General features: G+C 36.7%; 2 protein-coding genes across 5 annotated transcripts; both read left to right on the top strand.

Moving 5' to 3' along the window:
* The first annotated feature begins 298 nt into the window (after nucleotides 1-298).
* LOC142974300 (uncharacterized) lies at nucleotides 299-4525 on the top strand. The gene is made up of 7 exons (XM_076116540.1): nucleotides 299-446; nucleotides 783-836; nucleotides 1080-1199; nucleotides 2058-2114; nucleotides 3197-3316; nucleotides 3660-3712; nucleotides 4040-4525. Exons 1-7 carry the CDS (start codon nucleotides 368-370, stop codon nucleotides 4043-4045), a joined length of 489 nt encoding a protein of 162 aa, XP_075972655.1. The 5' UTR covers nucleotides 299-367; the 3' UTR covers nucleotides 4046-4525.
* A 1132-nt stretch (nucleotides 4526-5657) lies between these two features.
* LOC142974297 (uncharacterized) lies at nucleotides 5658-13190 on the top strand. Of its 4 annotated transcripts, XM_076116535.1 has the most exons (9): nucleotides 5658-5761; nucleotides 7151-7303; nucleotides 8427-8570; nucleotides 9549-9686; nucleotides 10248-10385; nucleotides 10954-11088; nucleotides 11934-11966; nucleotides 12518-12655; nucleotides 12904-13190. In XM_076116535.1, exons 1-9 carry the CDS (start codon nucleotides 5683-5685, stop codon nucleotides 12975-12977), a joined length of 1032 nt encoding a protein of 343 aa, XP_075972650.1. In that variant the 5' UTR covers nucleotides 5658-5682; the 3' UTR covers nucleotides 12978-13190. The 4 variants fall into 4 exon arrangements, with proteins under 4 accessions (XP_075972650.1, XP_075972651.1, XP_075972652.1 ...); XM_076116536.1 differs by lacking the exon at nucleotides 12518-12655; XM_076116537.1 differs by lacking the exon at nucleotides 10248-10385.
* Nucleotides 13191-16460: the final 3270 nt, after the last annotated feature.

Raw genomic sequence — 16460 nt, forward strand, 5'->3', positions numbered from 1 at the left:
CCAATCAGCAATTGGCTAGCTAGGTGGACTCAAGGCTTAACTCTTCCCTCATTACGGTCGGAGACCCTTGACTGCCCCTTTGAAAATTTCTGGTAACGCAAACTACTTTTTACAATCTTTATCACTACACCTTCTTTTGAACCACGACGATCCCTTTTTTATATTGATGCCCAAGATAGATAAATTCGATGCAAAGTTTATCTCAATGATAATTTATATTAATGTTAATCACTCGTTATCAGATAATATCTTCATATTTTTTCCGTTCGGTGGAATCCCTGTAATTGGGTATCTTACTATAAAAGATCTGGAACAAATTCGTAAAGCAGTCATTTCAATTACATGCCTTGTTACTGACAGACTGTAAATGAAAATGTATTCCAAAATTATTTTCTTCGTTGCGACTTTTTGCGTCGTCAACTCTTCAGCGATATTAAACAATAAAGGTAAGTTATTATTATTATTTTATAAGTGTTAGCCCATACTGCGATAAATCTTCTGCGGATTGCCTCACGCAAAAAATCTCAAAATTCATTTCGTGTGTTCGGCTTGGGCGGTTCCACAGTAGCTTTACTATTAATTATATCAAGGCATGTCGAAACGTTCGTAGTCTGATGCAAAAAAGCATAAACTGATGTAATATCACAATTGTAATGTGTCACAATCCGATTATAATTCCTATGATCTAACTTTAATGGATTCCTCTCACGGAAATAAACTCATGATACTTTGTTATGAGTTAGTAGTCAGTAGGGTATAAACTGTTCTACTTTCTTTTCCAGATGATAACAGTGTTGCAAGTTCACTAACTGATTTCGAGATAGCAGAGAATGAAGGTAAATTCATGCTTCCTTATAAGTTATTATTCTAGAAGGCTGGATGTGGCATCAAGCCTTTGGAAAAGTGACTAAATCACCGCGTTCAGAGTTCCGAAATGTGCCGCTAGGCGCTGCATCTCGCTTCCAAAAAGCGACTCAAACGCCGATCGACCTATAATAAAAATAGTAGCAAGTCTATGGTTTCCCACAGTTATGTTTATTAATTTTAATATATCTATAAAGAATGTTCTCACTTTTCAGATTGGAATGTGAAAAGTAAATGTCACGTGCAAAGTTGCAGAAACCTCTGTGCCAGATATGGTTTGTTTGGCCTCTGCATTCAAGGTCGTTGTGTTTGCAGATCTCACGTAAGAGCCCAAGGTAAGAAAATGCACCCCGTGTACATTTATAATCGTCGCCTTCAGTTCTTTAAATAAAATAAAAAAATATAAATTTCACCCAGTAATGTCCCAGTGCTGGGCAAGGGTCTCCTGGAGGAATAAGAGAGGGCTTAGGCCTTGAGTCCAACACACTGGTCATATGAGGGTTAGAGACTTTACATACCTATAAGAACTGCTCTGAAGGACTCTCAGCCATGCAAGGTAGCATCCCGATGTTTTCTTTACCGTTGGAAAAAGTAATTATTATTTTAAATAGACACTTAACTTTATAAAGTCATTAGTGTGATGCTCGGATAAGAATCCTCGACCACTTGCGTGGGAGGTGCCAAATTAAGCCTCTCGGCTATCACTACCTCATTAAATATTGCAGGAAAAAATTTACGCAAAAGGAAAGCTTTTGCAAGATCGGCCTTCACAAACGATAATAATGACCATACCATATTGAGCCAATTTCCGCTAGTGAAAAGTAGTTTTAGTAAAATGAAACTTTACAAACCTCGCCTGAAAAAGAAACTATGTAAGACCTGGATCATGATCAAAACATTTCAAGCAAAATAATTATCACTCGCTCTAACGGTAAAGGAAGACATCGTAATGAAACCTTGCATGCCAAAATTATTTTTATACGTTTATTGAGAGTATGCAAACTCCCTAACCCGCACTTGGCCAGCGCGGCGGTCTCAAGGCCTAATCCCTCCTTCGTTCGGGAGGAGACCTTTGCCCAGCAGTGGGACAATAATAGGCTTAAAATATCTATATCGAATATTGCAATAATAAAAACATTTTTTTTATTGTTACATTACTTATGTACTTATCACTATTATTTATTCAATTCCAGATGATGTAAGTGCCGCAGTACCAGCACAAACTAACTACATCATGGAGTCGAAAGAAGGTTAAAATTTAACTTTATTTATACATTAGACACAAAAATCCTGGAATGTTTTTGTAAAAGTTATTCTAGATTGTGTGAATGGTAATTTAAACGGATTAATTATAAATTACTAGCTGACCCCCGCAACTTCGCTTGCGTCACATAAGAGTATGGGTCAAAATTTTCCCCGTTTTTGTAACATTTTTTACTGCTGCTCTGCTCCTATTGATCGTAGCGTGATAATATACAGCCTATAACCTTCCTCGATAAAAGGGGCTATCTAACACTGAAAGAATTTTTCAAATCGGACCAGTAGTTCCCGAGATTAGCGCGTTCAAACAAACAAACAAACAAACTCTTCAGCTTTATAATATTATAAGTATAGATGAATGAGATCGTTATCTAAATCTGTTGTAACGATGTTCGCAACAGGAATTAAATCTAAAGTGATGCTCAAACGTATTAATTTCGATACGATAGCGTTAACGTGATAAAGACAGCGTAATACTTTAAAGTTGCTCACTTAACTATTGAGAGGCGTGTCTATATTCATTAGGCCTGCTACACTCATATTTGAGTGTGAATTCTCGAATATAATATGTATGTACGACAGTATATTCAAACAACAAAACCGACTCGAAGCAATAACTGCACTTGTTCGGCTTGTGAGGATCGGGTAGTTAGTTTCTTCGAGTCCTATCAGCATACAGACGCAGCGATATCTAACGGCATTTTTCCCGAGCATTCATCTACATAATATATTTGATTTACCGCTCGGCTGCACTGATTAATATCAACCCAAATAAGTGTTTAGCAAGCCCTAGGTTTTAACTTTTTTCTATCACCTTGCGTGATATTTTTTTGAATATATTTTTTTTATCCAGCCTGTTTTTGTATTCCACTGCTGAGCAAGGACCTCTCCCCTAGACTTCCAGTCCCCTCAGTCGCTTGCTGCGTCCGGCAAACCGTCCAGGAACGCGTCCATGTCGTCCCGCCATCTCCGTCGTCGCCGACCATCTTGTGGCACTCACTTCGTAGCTATGTCAGCCCAATAATATTTCCGGTTAATTTCAATTCATCAAGAGAACGCTATCTCATTTCAGATTGGAATGTGAAAAGTAAATGTCACGTGCAAAGTTGCAGAAACCTCTGTGCCAGATATGGTTTGTTTGGCCTCTGCATTCAAGGTCGTTGTGTTTGCAGATCTCATGTAAGAGCCCAAGGTAAGAAAATGCACTATTCTTTAGTTTATCCAATATAGCAATTCAAAAAATTGTTAAGGATATTCTTTACCAACAAAGTAATTCCCACTCTTTTTCCTTTTTTTTTTAATCTTAAAAGAGTTCATATTGATTTGTATAGTTAGAAAACGGACGAGAATATGTTAGAAATCACTAGTAGAAAAAATCTCCAAGCAAAAACTAAAACCATACAAACAAATGTTGAATACTCAGCTAAGCTTAATCTCGATTAATTTATATGTAATTTACCTCCTTAAAATTGAAAACATGAAGTCAATAACAACTGCAGAACGATATTTCCTAAGATGATTTGTTAAAATTGCAGAAAATGTCCCTTTGGAAGACCTCGACGCTGCAACCAATTACCAGGAATTGAAGGTACCTAATATATTCATAGTCGTACAAATGTTGGTTATATTGTTAAAATTGATGGGCAACACTTTTTTATCATCTATAGTCTAGAGTCTCCGTGTTTCGGGAGGCGTGTCGTCGAAGTCCGTCACGATTGTTTTCAATGAAGATAACAGTCGTAAAGCCACGTCAAAATCCTCCGGGCGGCTTAAACAGCTTTGATCCTAGGTTGACCACAATCAGAAGTAGAAGCATCAGTTGAAAAATCCTGAGAGACATTATTCTTTCTCTTCTAGTTCTAACTCAGTAAAAAGTCGTAAATTATTTGAACTAATAATCTTTTTTTTGTTCCAGAATTAATCACAAATGATGTACCAGAAGATATTTGCTTTTAATAACCAACTATGGCCGAGTACAGATTTAAGTCAAGACTCGCTTAAGACAGATTTGCTTTAGAACGAAAAATGGAGATTTGCCCACCTCAAACTAATCGTTTTGTAATCAAAATTGCCTATACATACAACAACACTGACTTAAATACGTGTGAGAAGTCTGTCTTAAGTCAGCCTTGAATGGCTGCGCTCAACCTCTCTGCTATAGTATTTCTCCACATCGCTGTCAACTGTAGACGTACCTAGAAGACAGGCATTTCCACGATGCAATGCTATACTGATACATTGAGCTTGAGACAAACTTCAGGATGCTGGATCACTATACACTATATATTATGTTCTTTACTTGCGATGTTTATGAGAATTGTGTAATATATAAAATATTCTTTTTATTAGATTAAATCGCATGACCTTGAAAAATAATAAAAAATATAATTTGGAAACGTCAGCAGTGTCTCTTTTACCTAGTACCAAGATGTATATTTTAAACTTAAATTAAATAAATTAACCCTATTTATAACAAAATATATAAATACCACCATAAATGGTCATTAGCATAACACACAAATATAAGTCCCGGATGGGAATCGAACTTGCTACACATAGTACACACTTAATCTTGCGGAAAGCATTCTACATCACCGAACGTGCAGATAAATTCATGTAAAATACACCGTCAACGTTAATAATAATATGGGACTAACAATATTGATAGCGAAAACTGGTTGTATTTCGTACACTCCTACGAGTATAATGATGATGATACCTTTATATATATATAATTCTTTTTTATATATATATAACCTTTATATATAGTGTGTCACTGAACTTCTCTTAAACGACTGGGCCGATTTTGATGAAATTTTTTGTGTGTGTTCAAGGGGATCTGAGAATGGTTTAGATTCACAATTTTGTCCGCTGGACAATGTTTTTTTGACGTGTAGACAGAACAACGGCTGTCGGGTCCGCTAGTATTATTATAAACTAGCTGACCCGCGTAACTTCGCTTGCGTAACATAAAAGAGAATGGGTCAAAAGTTTCCCCATTTTTGTAACATTTTTTATTTGTACTCTGCTTGTATTGGTCGTAGCATGATGATATGTAGCCTATAGCCTTCCTCAATTAATGGGCTATCTAACACTGAATTAATTTTTCAATTCAGACCAGTAGTTCCTGAGATTAGAGCGTTCAAACAAACAAACAAACAAACTCTTCAGACTTATAATATTAGTATAGACTAGTATAGATGTAAGTATTATATTAGACAGTTTTCTGTTATATTATTTCTCCGAATCACCAAAATAGAATCAAAAGACAACAGAATCTTCTTTATACTTTCATTCCAGGCTGCTATCAAACGTTCAAGAACGATAACAGTCTACCTTACTTAGTTTCTTAAGGTTCTCTTTGTACATTCCAGGAAACCGGTTCCGTAATTTGCATGTCAACAACATTTTATCATAACGATAGCCCAGTGAAGTTAATGAGTGAGTGTTTCTTCGTCGGTAAAGTCCCCATGACAACATATTTGTATAAAAAGGCTGAGAAAAAGTATTATACATAATTGTATTAGTCCCGGTGTTCCTGGCAAGTTGTGGGTGAAAATGTGTCACAAAATTATATTTGTTGTTGCGGCCCTTTGCGTCGTCAACGCTTCAGTGATAACAATCGATGTTCACGAAGGTAATTGTTATTTTTTTATTTTTAGTGTTCCATACCCAAAGGGTAAAACGGGACCATATTGCTAAGCCTCCGCTGTCTGTCTGTCTGCCTCCAGGTTGTATCCCATAAACCGTGATAGCTAGAGATCTGAAATTTTCACAAACGATGTATTTTCGTTGCCGTATAACAACAAATACTAAAAATCAAAATATAAATAAACGTGCTTCTTTCCCATTTTTTTGCTCAATATTAAAAACGGTAATAGGTAGCTAGACGCTTCAAATTCAGCAGATGATAGTACGGAACGGAACCCTTCGTGCGCGAATCCACACTTCACCGGTTTTTTCGTTTTGAGCTGTGGTGGATCTTATTTAAAGCCAAATAACTGTGTTATTTTAGCCGCAAGTTACAGCCGCTTGTAATTCTTATAAAGAAACGCGCGGCCGGTTGTGTATAATACAGTCGGACGAAGCACTATTGGCGTTTTTCTAAATTTTATTGGATTATCCTTAATAGTAGTAAGAGGAGTCCGAACTAAGCAACATCCGCGTGGATCAATCTCTGAGGTTAAGCTACCTTTGTAGAGGTTGTTCTGTGGATGGGTGACCATCTTATATATGTCGAGTTTCTCCGTGTTCCGGAAGGCACGTTAAATTGTGGATTGCTGTCATTTTTAAAGATCTTTGGGAGTCGTTAACTGCAGTATTTGGAAGTTTGAATGTCTGACAACCAGTCTTATCGAATGGTATCGTGTTATGACCCAGGTAACTGGGTTTTGGAGGTCCGATAGGCAGTCGCTCCTTGTAAAATACTGGTATCCAGTTGCATCCGGTGAGACTGGAAGCCGACTCCAATATAGTTGGAAGAAAGGCTAGGCTGAAGATTCTCAATAGTTGTCTAAAGTCTTGGTATCGTTAAATAGCATAAGGCTCGCCCTACAACATTAGACTAACATTGTTAATACTAGGTACATCTTCTGGGTACAACAGGCGTTATTATAATGTACCGCCTAAAATATGCAAAATAAAATGTATATTTTTCAATATTTCTGAGAGATTTTCTTAATATTTTTTTTCCGTAAGAACCTTCTCCTAATAATAACAAATACAACACAAAAAGAATTAGTAAAATCGGTCCAGCTATTCACGCGTCATGCCGTGACCAAGGCAAGCGGGTTTCAATTTTATATATATAGACTAGCTGACCCAGCAGACGTTGTTCTGCCATATAAAAAAAGTGTCACTTCGGGGTATGAAAAGTAGATGTTGGCCAATTCTCATAGATACCGGATAAGCACAAAAAAAATCACAAAAATCGGTCAAGCCGTTTCGGAGGAGTCAACGAAAACTGTGACGCGAGAATTTTATATTTTAGATGTATGTAACATGTGTGATGGTATAAAATCTACAGACGATCCACAAAGTGTGGTCGATTTTGAAGAAAGTTCGTCATTTGCAAGCTGTGACAATCAAGAATGTGATCAAAGATGTCGTCGACTGAAATTTCCTGGCGGAATCTGCGTCAGGGGCCGTTGCAAATGTGATAACTTCCTAACTTTCGAAAGTAAGTCAAATTATTTCCTTAAACATTAATTTACCTTTGTTTAATTGAACAGTTAGCGTTAAATTTGGTATACTTTACCAATTTTTTTTATAACAATGACTGGCTAGCAAATAATATGCAGGGATTTGTAAAATTACTTCGATGTTGATATTCACGTTTCCTCAGGGTTTTCATTGAAAAATGATTTCGAAAATATGACAGTGCATAAATATCTATTAATATTTATTTTATTTATTTATTTATTTTATCTTTGACACTGACTATACTATTACAAAATAATTTCACCATTAATGTCCCACTGCTGGGTAAGGGTCTCCTCCCGTAATCCACCGTCTCATCTCATCCCGTAGGGATGAGGCCTTGAATCCACCACGCTGGCCAATTGCGGGTTGGGGTCTTTGCATACCTTCAAGAACTGAAAGAACTCTCAGGCATGCAAGGTTGCATCACAATGTTTTCTTTCACCGCTGGGATTTTATTATTTCTTATACATACATAACTTCGAAAAGTCATTGTTGTGTTGCCTTGGGTTTGAACCTGCGACCACTTACGTGAGAGGTAAGACCAACTTATACCACTCGACTATCACTGCCATATCATACTCATAGAAATATGAAAATGAGTCAAATGAAATGATCAATCGTAGCTTCACGTTACATATTCGAACTGAACAATTTTTAGTACTATACAATTTTTTAAACTAAACTACAGCAAACGGTCTTGCCTCCCTAGGTATTCTCTTTATATGCCACTCTTGTGCTATTTTTCTCCAGAATTTCGGCAAATCGTCTTCTCACCTTCACTTCTATTTACTTTATCTTTTGTCATATTATTATACGATTGGTTAAGTGATTGTGTTAACGAAAAATTATAAAACGTGTACTCGAAAAAGGGTTATTAATAATGCTCAGGCTATGTATTTTTTGTACCTAAATAATGTTTGAACTTGTAAATATTACAGATCGAACTATTTTATTAGGCACTCATTTGTTACCAACGAAAATACGACACTGGACGTCAGTATTTCTATACTCAAACGTGTTTTTGACATTTCATAAAGAGTAGCTGATTTGACTGGTATTCAATTACCCAATTAGGTAGAGTCCAAATATTTTTTTTACAGATACAAGATCCGTTCAAAAAGTATTAACTTTTACACGTAGCTGTAACAGGCGCGATTGTAATGAGCGTTGTGAGAGACTTGGTTACGCCGGAGGAGTGTGTGTTAAAGATCGTTGCAAATGCAAAGACATAGAACTGAATGAAGGTATGAGACATGAATCTATACTAATATTATAATGAAGAGTTTGTTTGTTTCGATTTGAAAAATTCTTTCAGTGTTAGGTAGTCCATTTACCGAGAAAGGCTATAGGCTATATATCAAGGAGCAGAGTACCAGTAAAAAATGTTAAAAAAACGGGGAAAATTTTAACCCTTTCCCTCTCATGTGACGCAAGCGAAGTTGCGCGAGTCAGCTAGTATATAATAAGCTGCGTCTATGGCGCAATTGATATTGTATGCAACAGCTGCCATCTAGAGGTTCGACTAGGGTTTCGACTCACGGATGGGGCAAAATGGTTTAAGTTTTTTTTTATTATATTAGACTAGCTGACATAAGATAGAATGGGTCACATTTTCCCCGTTTTCGTCACATTTTTTATTGCTACTCTGCTCCTATTAGTTGTAGCGTGATGATATATAGCCTAAAGCCTTCCTCGATAAATGGACTACCTAACACTGAAAGAATTTTTCAAATCGAACCAGTAGTTCCTGAGATTAGCGCGTTCAAACAAACAAACAAACTCTTCAGCTTTATAATATTAGTATAGATTAGTATAGATTACTTCTCTATGGTCGCCTGAAGTTTTGTTACCTGCCCAGTCAAAGGAAATAGGCATTTTTTTTAAATTTACGGTTTTTCATACAATAAAGTAAGATTGAAAATGTAACGATATGCATAATATATATTTGTTAATAATATCATGTGTTTTTTTATTTAGGTAATTTTATTTATGTAATAATATATTTTATACGTACGCCTTTGTTTACTGTAGGCCTTTATTTGTGTCTTTTTTTTCTTCGAAATGTTCTGTAATTTTATTGTTAGAGGTGAAAAACATTCTGGTTAATGCTTCTATTTTGTTTATGACTAATGCAGTAAAAACTGGGTGGTTTGAGGAATGTTGTTTTGAATTTCCGCAATTTATTTATTTTATAAAATATAATGTTATTTTTTTATTATTAGAAGACGTCGAGCTTGAGGAGTTGTCTTCGCCAAGGCGCTGCTATTATAGAGAGTGTGAGCAACGCTGCCGTAGAATAGGATATCCTGGTGGTGCATGCGTCAATGGTCGCTGTAAATGTGACAGCAGGATGAACGCAGGTAAGCAATATAATATGTTTATATACCTACCAATTAATTAAATGCTATACCTATCTTGGTTGGTTATGCTCTAGTAACTGTTGATCACGTGGTCCATTAGTCTTTCCCTGAGTAACGGATTCTTAGGCCTGAAACTGCGTTAAATAGACGTCCGCGCGGTCCCATAGAGGATTGCTCCGTCGAGGCTCGCGTTTAACGCGTCCGCGTGCACATACACGTGAGCACGTATGTACATACATACGTGGTAACGCAACGGATGCCCGTCGCGGGCGTCCACTTAAGGCAGTTTCGGGCCTTAATGGATGTTTTGTTGCAAGGCTATTAGTAATTATCCAAGGTTTGTATATACTCCCGACAAACGCCATTAAGATTGCTCCTCGCTCTGGAAGACTGTAAAATGTCTACGATAATTTAAATCAATTTCTCTCCTTCGGAAATTACGTACATAATTATTAAGGTATAGTCATTAATATAGGACCACGAAGTTTAAACTCGTATGCAATTTTTTTTAATGGTACATTTATTTTTATCTCATGATTTTAAATATACTACCGTTTTTAGGTGTCTTCGAGCTTGAGGAGGTGTCTTCGCTAAGGCGCTGCTATTATAGAGAGTGTGAGCAGCGCTGTCGTAGAATAGGATATCCTGGTGGTGCATGCGTCAATGGTCGCTGTAAATGTGACAGCAGGAGAAACGCAGGTAAGAGAACAGAGTACTTAATTACTTGCACTTAACCATTACAGTTTGTAGATGTTTTCGAGCTTGAAGAGTTGATTTTGCTAAGGCGCTGCAGTAATACGTGTTACGAAGTGTAAGGAACGCTGTTTTACCATGAGTCGCCCTGGCGGGTCTAGGTATGTGTCAAAGGCACAGGCTGTAAATCTGACACTAGTAGAGAAGAAGGTAATATTTTGTACAAAGATGTACATGCATAAAAAAGTGTGTGCATGGATTTTTATACTAATACTAGCTGACCGGGCAAACGTTGTTTTGCCATAAAAATTAAATAAAAAAACATTGTCCAGCGGACAAAATTGTGAATTTAAACCATTCTCAGATCCCCTTGAACACACACAAAAAATTTCATCAAAATCTGTCCAGTCGTTTAAGAGAAGTTCAGTGACATACACACTTACAGAAGAATTATATATATAAAGTTACTTAATGGAAACCGATGCTCACAATATGCTGCCAGTAACTACTACGTCATATCTTTTTAACCATAAACTTAATGTCTTCATTTTGTTTATACTTTCTTATTTCACAGACATCGAGTTCGAAGAAACAGATATAACTTCCACTGGAATCTGCTGGCCAAAGGCTTGCGATAGAGTCTGTCGTATATTAGGCTTCAATAACGGTACTTGCGTCGACGGAAAATGCAAGTGCGTTAAAAAAGAAGGTACGTCTATAAAGATACTCTTTTCACGCAACATAATTGAATAAATTGAACCCAATATTGTTTCACTGCTTGGCAAGGGTTTTGTTCTCAAAATTATGGGGAGGTTAGGCTTCTAGCACTTGGAAAACTTTGCTTAACACCCGTGTTAGGGAACTTTTAGGTGTTCTGGGTTGCATCACGGTATTTTTTTTTTTTTGGCCAGAACAAATAATATTTCTAATACACACATAAATTCGAAAAGTCATTGGTGTGTTGCCTCGGGTTCCGAGTACTGCGAGCCTTTGACTACTTGCGCGGAAGGTGCTCGCTTAGATAAGTCTGTTATCTGAATCACTACAGACGCAGTTCGTTAAAATATATTTTTTTAAATCGTTAATTCATATAATATACAATAATGTCTTACATGTATTCTCCCCGCCAAGCTATATAGTTTGTTGACGAGATACGCTCGTTTACATTATGATTACATACATGAAAGTAGACGTAGTAATTAATAAAATTCTTATATCTAAATAATTACGTTATTTATAAGTGGGTTACAATCTAAGCTTTCTTTCTTTTGCTATCTGCTGGTCGCGGTGATGAACTTCACTCATGGTAACGTCGCTATTGCCTCGCAATCGCAACATAGTACGATATTAATACAGTACCTTGATTCTCTACCACTATCGACTACCGACCACCGGCTAGCTATCGAAATTTTGACATTTAGAATGTACTGCCAAAATATTTCCTGCGACGCCCGTCAGAGGCGCTGATCAGATTTTCATACAAAATTTCTCGATGACAGGTCGGTTGTCGGTAGTCGATAGTAGTAGAGAATCAAGCTACAGTTCTGTTTGTAGGTGCAGCTGACACTGAGGATCTCATCGCTGCAGGTAAACTCTTTCCTTTTTTGTTTTGACGTTGCGGCTCTAGACACAATACACAACTAGATTTTTATACGAGGCTGTATGAGAGTATGTAATTTCTATGAGAATGTTTATAAGAATAGCCCGGAGTTTGCTGATGTGTATGGCAAATATAGCAATAAATTTATATACCTACATATCACGCCTGTTATACTCGAAGGTGTATGCTGAAGTTTGTAAAATACACCCACGTTTCGCTATTAACAGTTTCCCACGCAATAGGTGGCAACCCTATTGCCATACACCAGGCACGCAAAGTGGGCTACTATTGAGAATAACTCAATAGTACTTTTTCTGACCTGGAAACCGAACCTGGGACCTTGTGGTCAGCAGCCGGAGACACTACAGACCACGCTGCAGTGGCCAGCAATAGATTTACCTCCTATGACAAGACCTACATCGCCGTCTTATAAATAGACAATATATTTGATTATAAAAAAATATAAGACTCACCTTGCTACTTTTACTATTGTGTTGATTGTAAAACAGCTAAAATTCACCTTGCTTTATTATTTTAGAACCTTTTTGGGTATCAGAAGAGTTACGGAAATGCAACATCAATGTATGTCATCGAAACTGTATAAGAAAAGGGTACCGCGGTGGTGGCGTATGCTTAGGCAGCAGATGCCAGTGCAGGATTCCGAGAACCATCAATGGTATAAATTAAAAGATAAAAAATTTAACCCGTTGATGTCCCACTGCTGGGCAAAGATCTCCTTCCGTAATGAGGGAGGGGTTAGGCCTTGAATCCACCACGTTGGCCAAGTGCGGGTTGGGCACTGCAAGAACTGTTCTAAAGAATTCTCAGGCATACAAGATTGCCTCACGATGTTTTCCTTCACTGTAACAACAAGTGATAATAATTATTTAGAATACTACAAATGAATCAAATTTGTCATTACAGAATTGATCAACAACGAAAAAAATGACGAGATGCCAGAAGAATCTAATTTAGAAGTAGACGAAGAAGCTAACTAAAGTTACGCCTCGTGACATTTAGTCTTTATGCCTACTTTATGTGATAGAATAAGCCTCCCTCTTAGTACGTCACTTGAATCGGTCCTACGCTTCTTTAATCAATTGCAGCCCGAACATTTACGATGTCGTCATATGCAAATACTATATATATCTTTATCACTTTCTCTACGAGATAGGTTATCCGACACTTATCCCTAAATCGTGAAACTTACTGCATGTTAGAAATATTTAATCTCTTATTCAATATAAATCTATTATAAACTCTATTATTTTGTAACCAATGCATTTAAAATTAATAAACATTTCTTTATACAAAACCTTGTTTCATTACATGTAAGGATCGGGGTTGTGAGCACAATTCAAAGTTATAATTCTTATACTTAACACAATAACAAAATATTTTACAAGAACTCCATAATACTGAACTCTGGCAGCGATAGCCGAGTAGTATAAGTACCACCACCCATGCAACTCGTAGTTTCCAACCCGAGGCACACACCAATGACTTTCCGAAGTTATGTGTGTATTAGAAATAATAATATCACTTGTTCCAACGGTGAAGGAAAACATCGTAATACAACCATACCTGAGAATACTTAAGATTGTTCTTGAAGGTGTGCAAAGTCCAAAACCTGCAATTAGTCAACGTGGTGGACTCAAGGCCTAATCCCTCTCTCATTCCGGGGGCAGACCCTTACCGAGCAGTGGGATATTAATGGGTTAAATATTAAACTCTATCAAAACCATTCAATAGAGAACATGAGACCTCTAATTTCATGAGAGCAATAATCGATGATTAGATTCTGAAGTCTTATTTATGCTTCGGCTGTATATAATGTCAATTATCGGCGGACACACCTAACACTATTGGCACTACAATATGAACAGTAATATTGACTAAATGTCGCCTCCACACACTGACACTATCATTTTCTATTTACAACCTATAAAGACTTTCAGTTCTAGGCACTTGTTATTGCAAAGTGTTCCTGCCTGCACCCCTTGTGTAATCTCACAACATTTGATTAAATGCAACAATGATTTATAAAAATACTAGCTTTTACCCGCGACTTCGCCCGCTACCTCAATTTTCCCATGGGAATGCGTCATTTTCCCGGGAAAAAAAGTAGCATATGTCCTTTCTCCGGTATCATAATATCTCCATACCAAATTTCATGCAAGTTGGTTCAGTAGTTTAGGCGTGATTGAGTAACAGACAGACAGACAGACTGAGTTACTTTTGCGTTTATAATATTAGTATGGATTATGGCAGACCTTTTTGTAAAATATTGTAATTTCGTTTATCGAAAAGTAATAAATAAATTTGTATTTTAATAGCATTATGAATGGTTAAAAGTAAAAAAAAATACTCGGTAAAAATGTATTGAATAATAAATTAAAATTTTTGGTCAACTCACACACTGTCATCTGATTCCAAACTAAGCAGAGCTTGTACTATGGTAAACAGACATTAATAATAATAGTGTGACGGTAGACAAAAAGAAACATGCCATCAAAAACATTCTGTAAAAACCTCAAGTCTCGCCGTAAAAAGTTGTGAGATCGATATAATACCAAGTCGATTAATCTATTTAGTCTCTACTTAAAGGACCTTCTGTCTTAAGTTATTACGTATGTTATTATCATGCCAATTTAAAAAAAATACCTTTAAAACAAATAGACCGACCTGGCCATCGCATGATTTAATTATTAGTATGTATCACACTACACAGCACGACGAGAAGTTAATGCTCCTGAAATGTTAATGGCGAATTTGTGTTTTCTTGCGATGACCAAGTCGATCTAATTGTTTTAAAGGTATTTTTTTTAAATTGGCATGATAATAACATACGTAATAACTTAAGACAGAAGGTCCTTTAAGTAGAGACTAAATAGATTAATCGACTTGGTATTATATCGATCTCACAACTTTTTACGGCGAGACTTGAGGTTTTTACAGAATGTTTTTGATGGCATCTCACTTCTTTTTGTAGAGCGAACATAAGTCCAATTTGTATGGAAAGACGTTTTTTTTTCATAATTCAACATATTTTCCTATGGGAATGTTGTTCAGTTTCATGGGCTAAACACCCTTACCCACCCCCTCCCGTTATGCCTCATATAGTAGGTACCTATTTACACCTATTTATTTTATTTTCTACTGTAATAATAATTCATTAACTGCAAATGTAACCTTGTAATCTTATACATTTATATGGGATTACAAAGTTATTGTTGCAGTTGGTGTATTTAGAAAACTGGACCGAAATTAGAAAATATAAAATTTTTCCCATGATTAAGACACTAAACCCTATTTGTATTCTAAATTTTAAGCTTCTAAGTCTGCTAGAAGTACCTTAGACTTTTGATGATCGGTGAGTCAGTGAGTCAGTGAATCAGTGAGTGACAAAATTCAAAATTTTAACAAGTTGTCATTCCTAAACTACTGGTTCAAATTGACTGAAATTTTAAATATACCGTGTTTATACAATGACTAATTAGTTGCTGAAAATCCAGGCTTCTTGTTTTATCCACAACGAAATTATAGGGGTGTCAAAAATAGCCCGAATTGCTTCGAGAAAAGGATGTTACGGCCGCGCCGCTTTTTTTTTGCTCGACTTGCGGGGGCACTTCCGTGCCCCCAGATAATAAGTACATTTTTATTTGTTTTTTTGTACGGTTTTGACCTAGAATAAGGCTCTAAATATTGGATACATATCACGGCTATATAGTATGAAAATTGGATAAGTTGGTATATAAATATGGACCTAATATAATCTTCAAAGAAATGTTAATAAATACACAATAATAATTACAAACGTTTATTATCAAGTTGCAGATAACGAGAGATAACATACTCGGCACATCTTTGTGTGAACAATTGCGATGGAACTCGTACTGATAACAGAACTTTCTTTGTAACTCTTAGTAATAAATTGTTGCTTCATATTGTTCTCTTGTTCTACGAGACACTTGAATTGTTTGTCTTCAGAAGTTGCGATTTGAAGCTCCAGTCATCTTTATATTATGAACTAGCCGACCCGCGCAGCTCCGCTCTGGATCTTTATTTCTGAGGCGCTTGTAGCCCATTGCTCTCACTGGTCGGTAAACGATCAGTGGGTTAAGTAACCCTTGGTGTAGTTATTATATGGATAGGTGGCCGCTTAATGTTTGAATTGAGGGGTGCTTCGAATGGCACGGTAAAAGGAGTCGTTAGTAATTAAGATAATAATCTTTAAGTTATGTTTTAGCTTGAACAACTTAAACACTAGCTTAATCACTTACCATCCGATATAATAAAAATAAAAACTATATTTTTGTATTAATCAGTTCAGTGTATCTAAAGGTAGCATTCGGTTCCTAGCGACCGCGACGCGCGACCGCGACCCGCGACCGCGACCGGGTCGCGCGACCCACTCTGCTCTCTAGCCGCGCCCACCGGTCGCGCGTCGCGGTCGCTAGATTTGTTTAGTACTCCATATA

The sequence above is a fragment of the Anticarsia gemmatalis genome, chromosome 7 (genome assembly GCF_050436995.1).
Source record: "Anticarsia gemmatalis isolate Benzon Research Colony breed Stoneville strain chromosome 7, ilAntGemm2 primary, whole genome shotgun sequence".
Lineage (NCBI taxonomy): Eukaryota > Metazoa > Arthropoda > Insecta > Lepidoptera > Erebidae > Anticarsia > Anticarsia gemmatalis.

Coding starts and splice junctions, on each gene's coding strand:
- LOC142974297 (XM_076116535.1), top strand. CDS start 5,683: ATGTGTCACAAAATTATATTTGTTGTTGCGGCCCTTTGCGTCGTCAAC. Junction 7,304..8,426: donor TAACTTCCTAACTTTCGAAA/GTAAGTCAAATT, acceptor TTTTTTTTACAG/ATACAAGATCCGTTCAAAAA. Junction 8,571..9,548: donor AGACATAGAACTGAATGAAG/GTATGAGACATG, acceptor TTTTATTATTAG/AAGACGTCGAGCTTGAGGAG.
- LOC142974300 (XM_076116540.1), top strand. CDS start 368: ATGAAAATGTATTCCAAAATTATTTTCTTCGTTGCGACTTTTTGCGTC. Junction 837..1,079: donor CGAGATAGCAGAGAATGAAG/GTAAATTCATGC, acceptor CTCACTTTTCAG/ATTGGAATGTGAAAAGTAAA. Junction 3,317..3,659: donor ATCTCATGTAAGAGCCCAAG/GTAAGAAAATGC, acceptor TTAAAATTGCAG/AAAATGTCCCTTTGGAAGAC.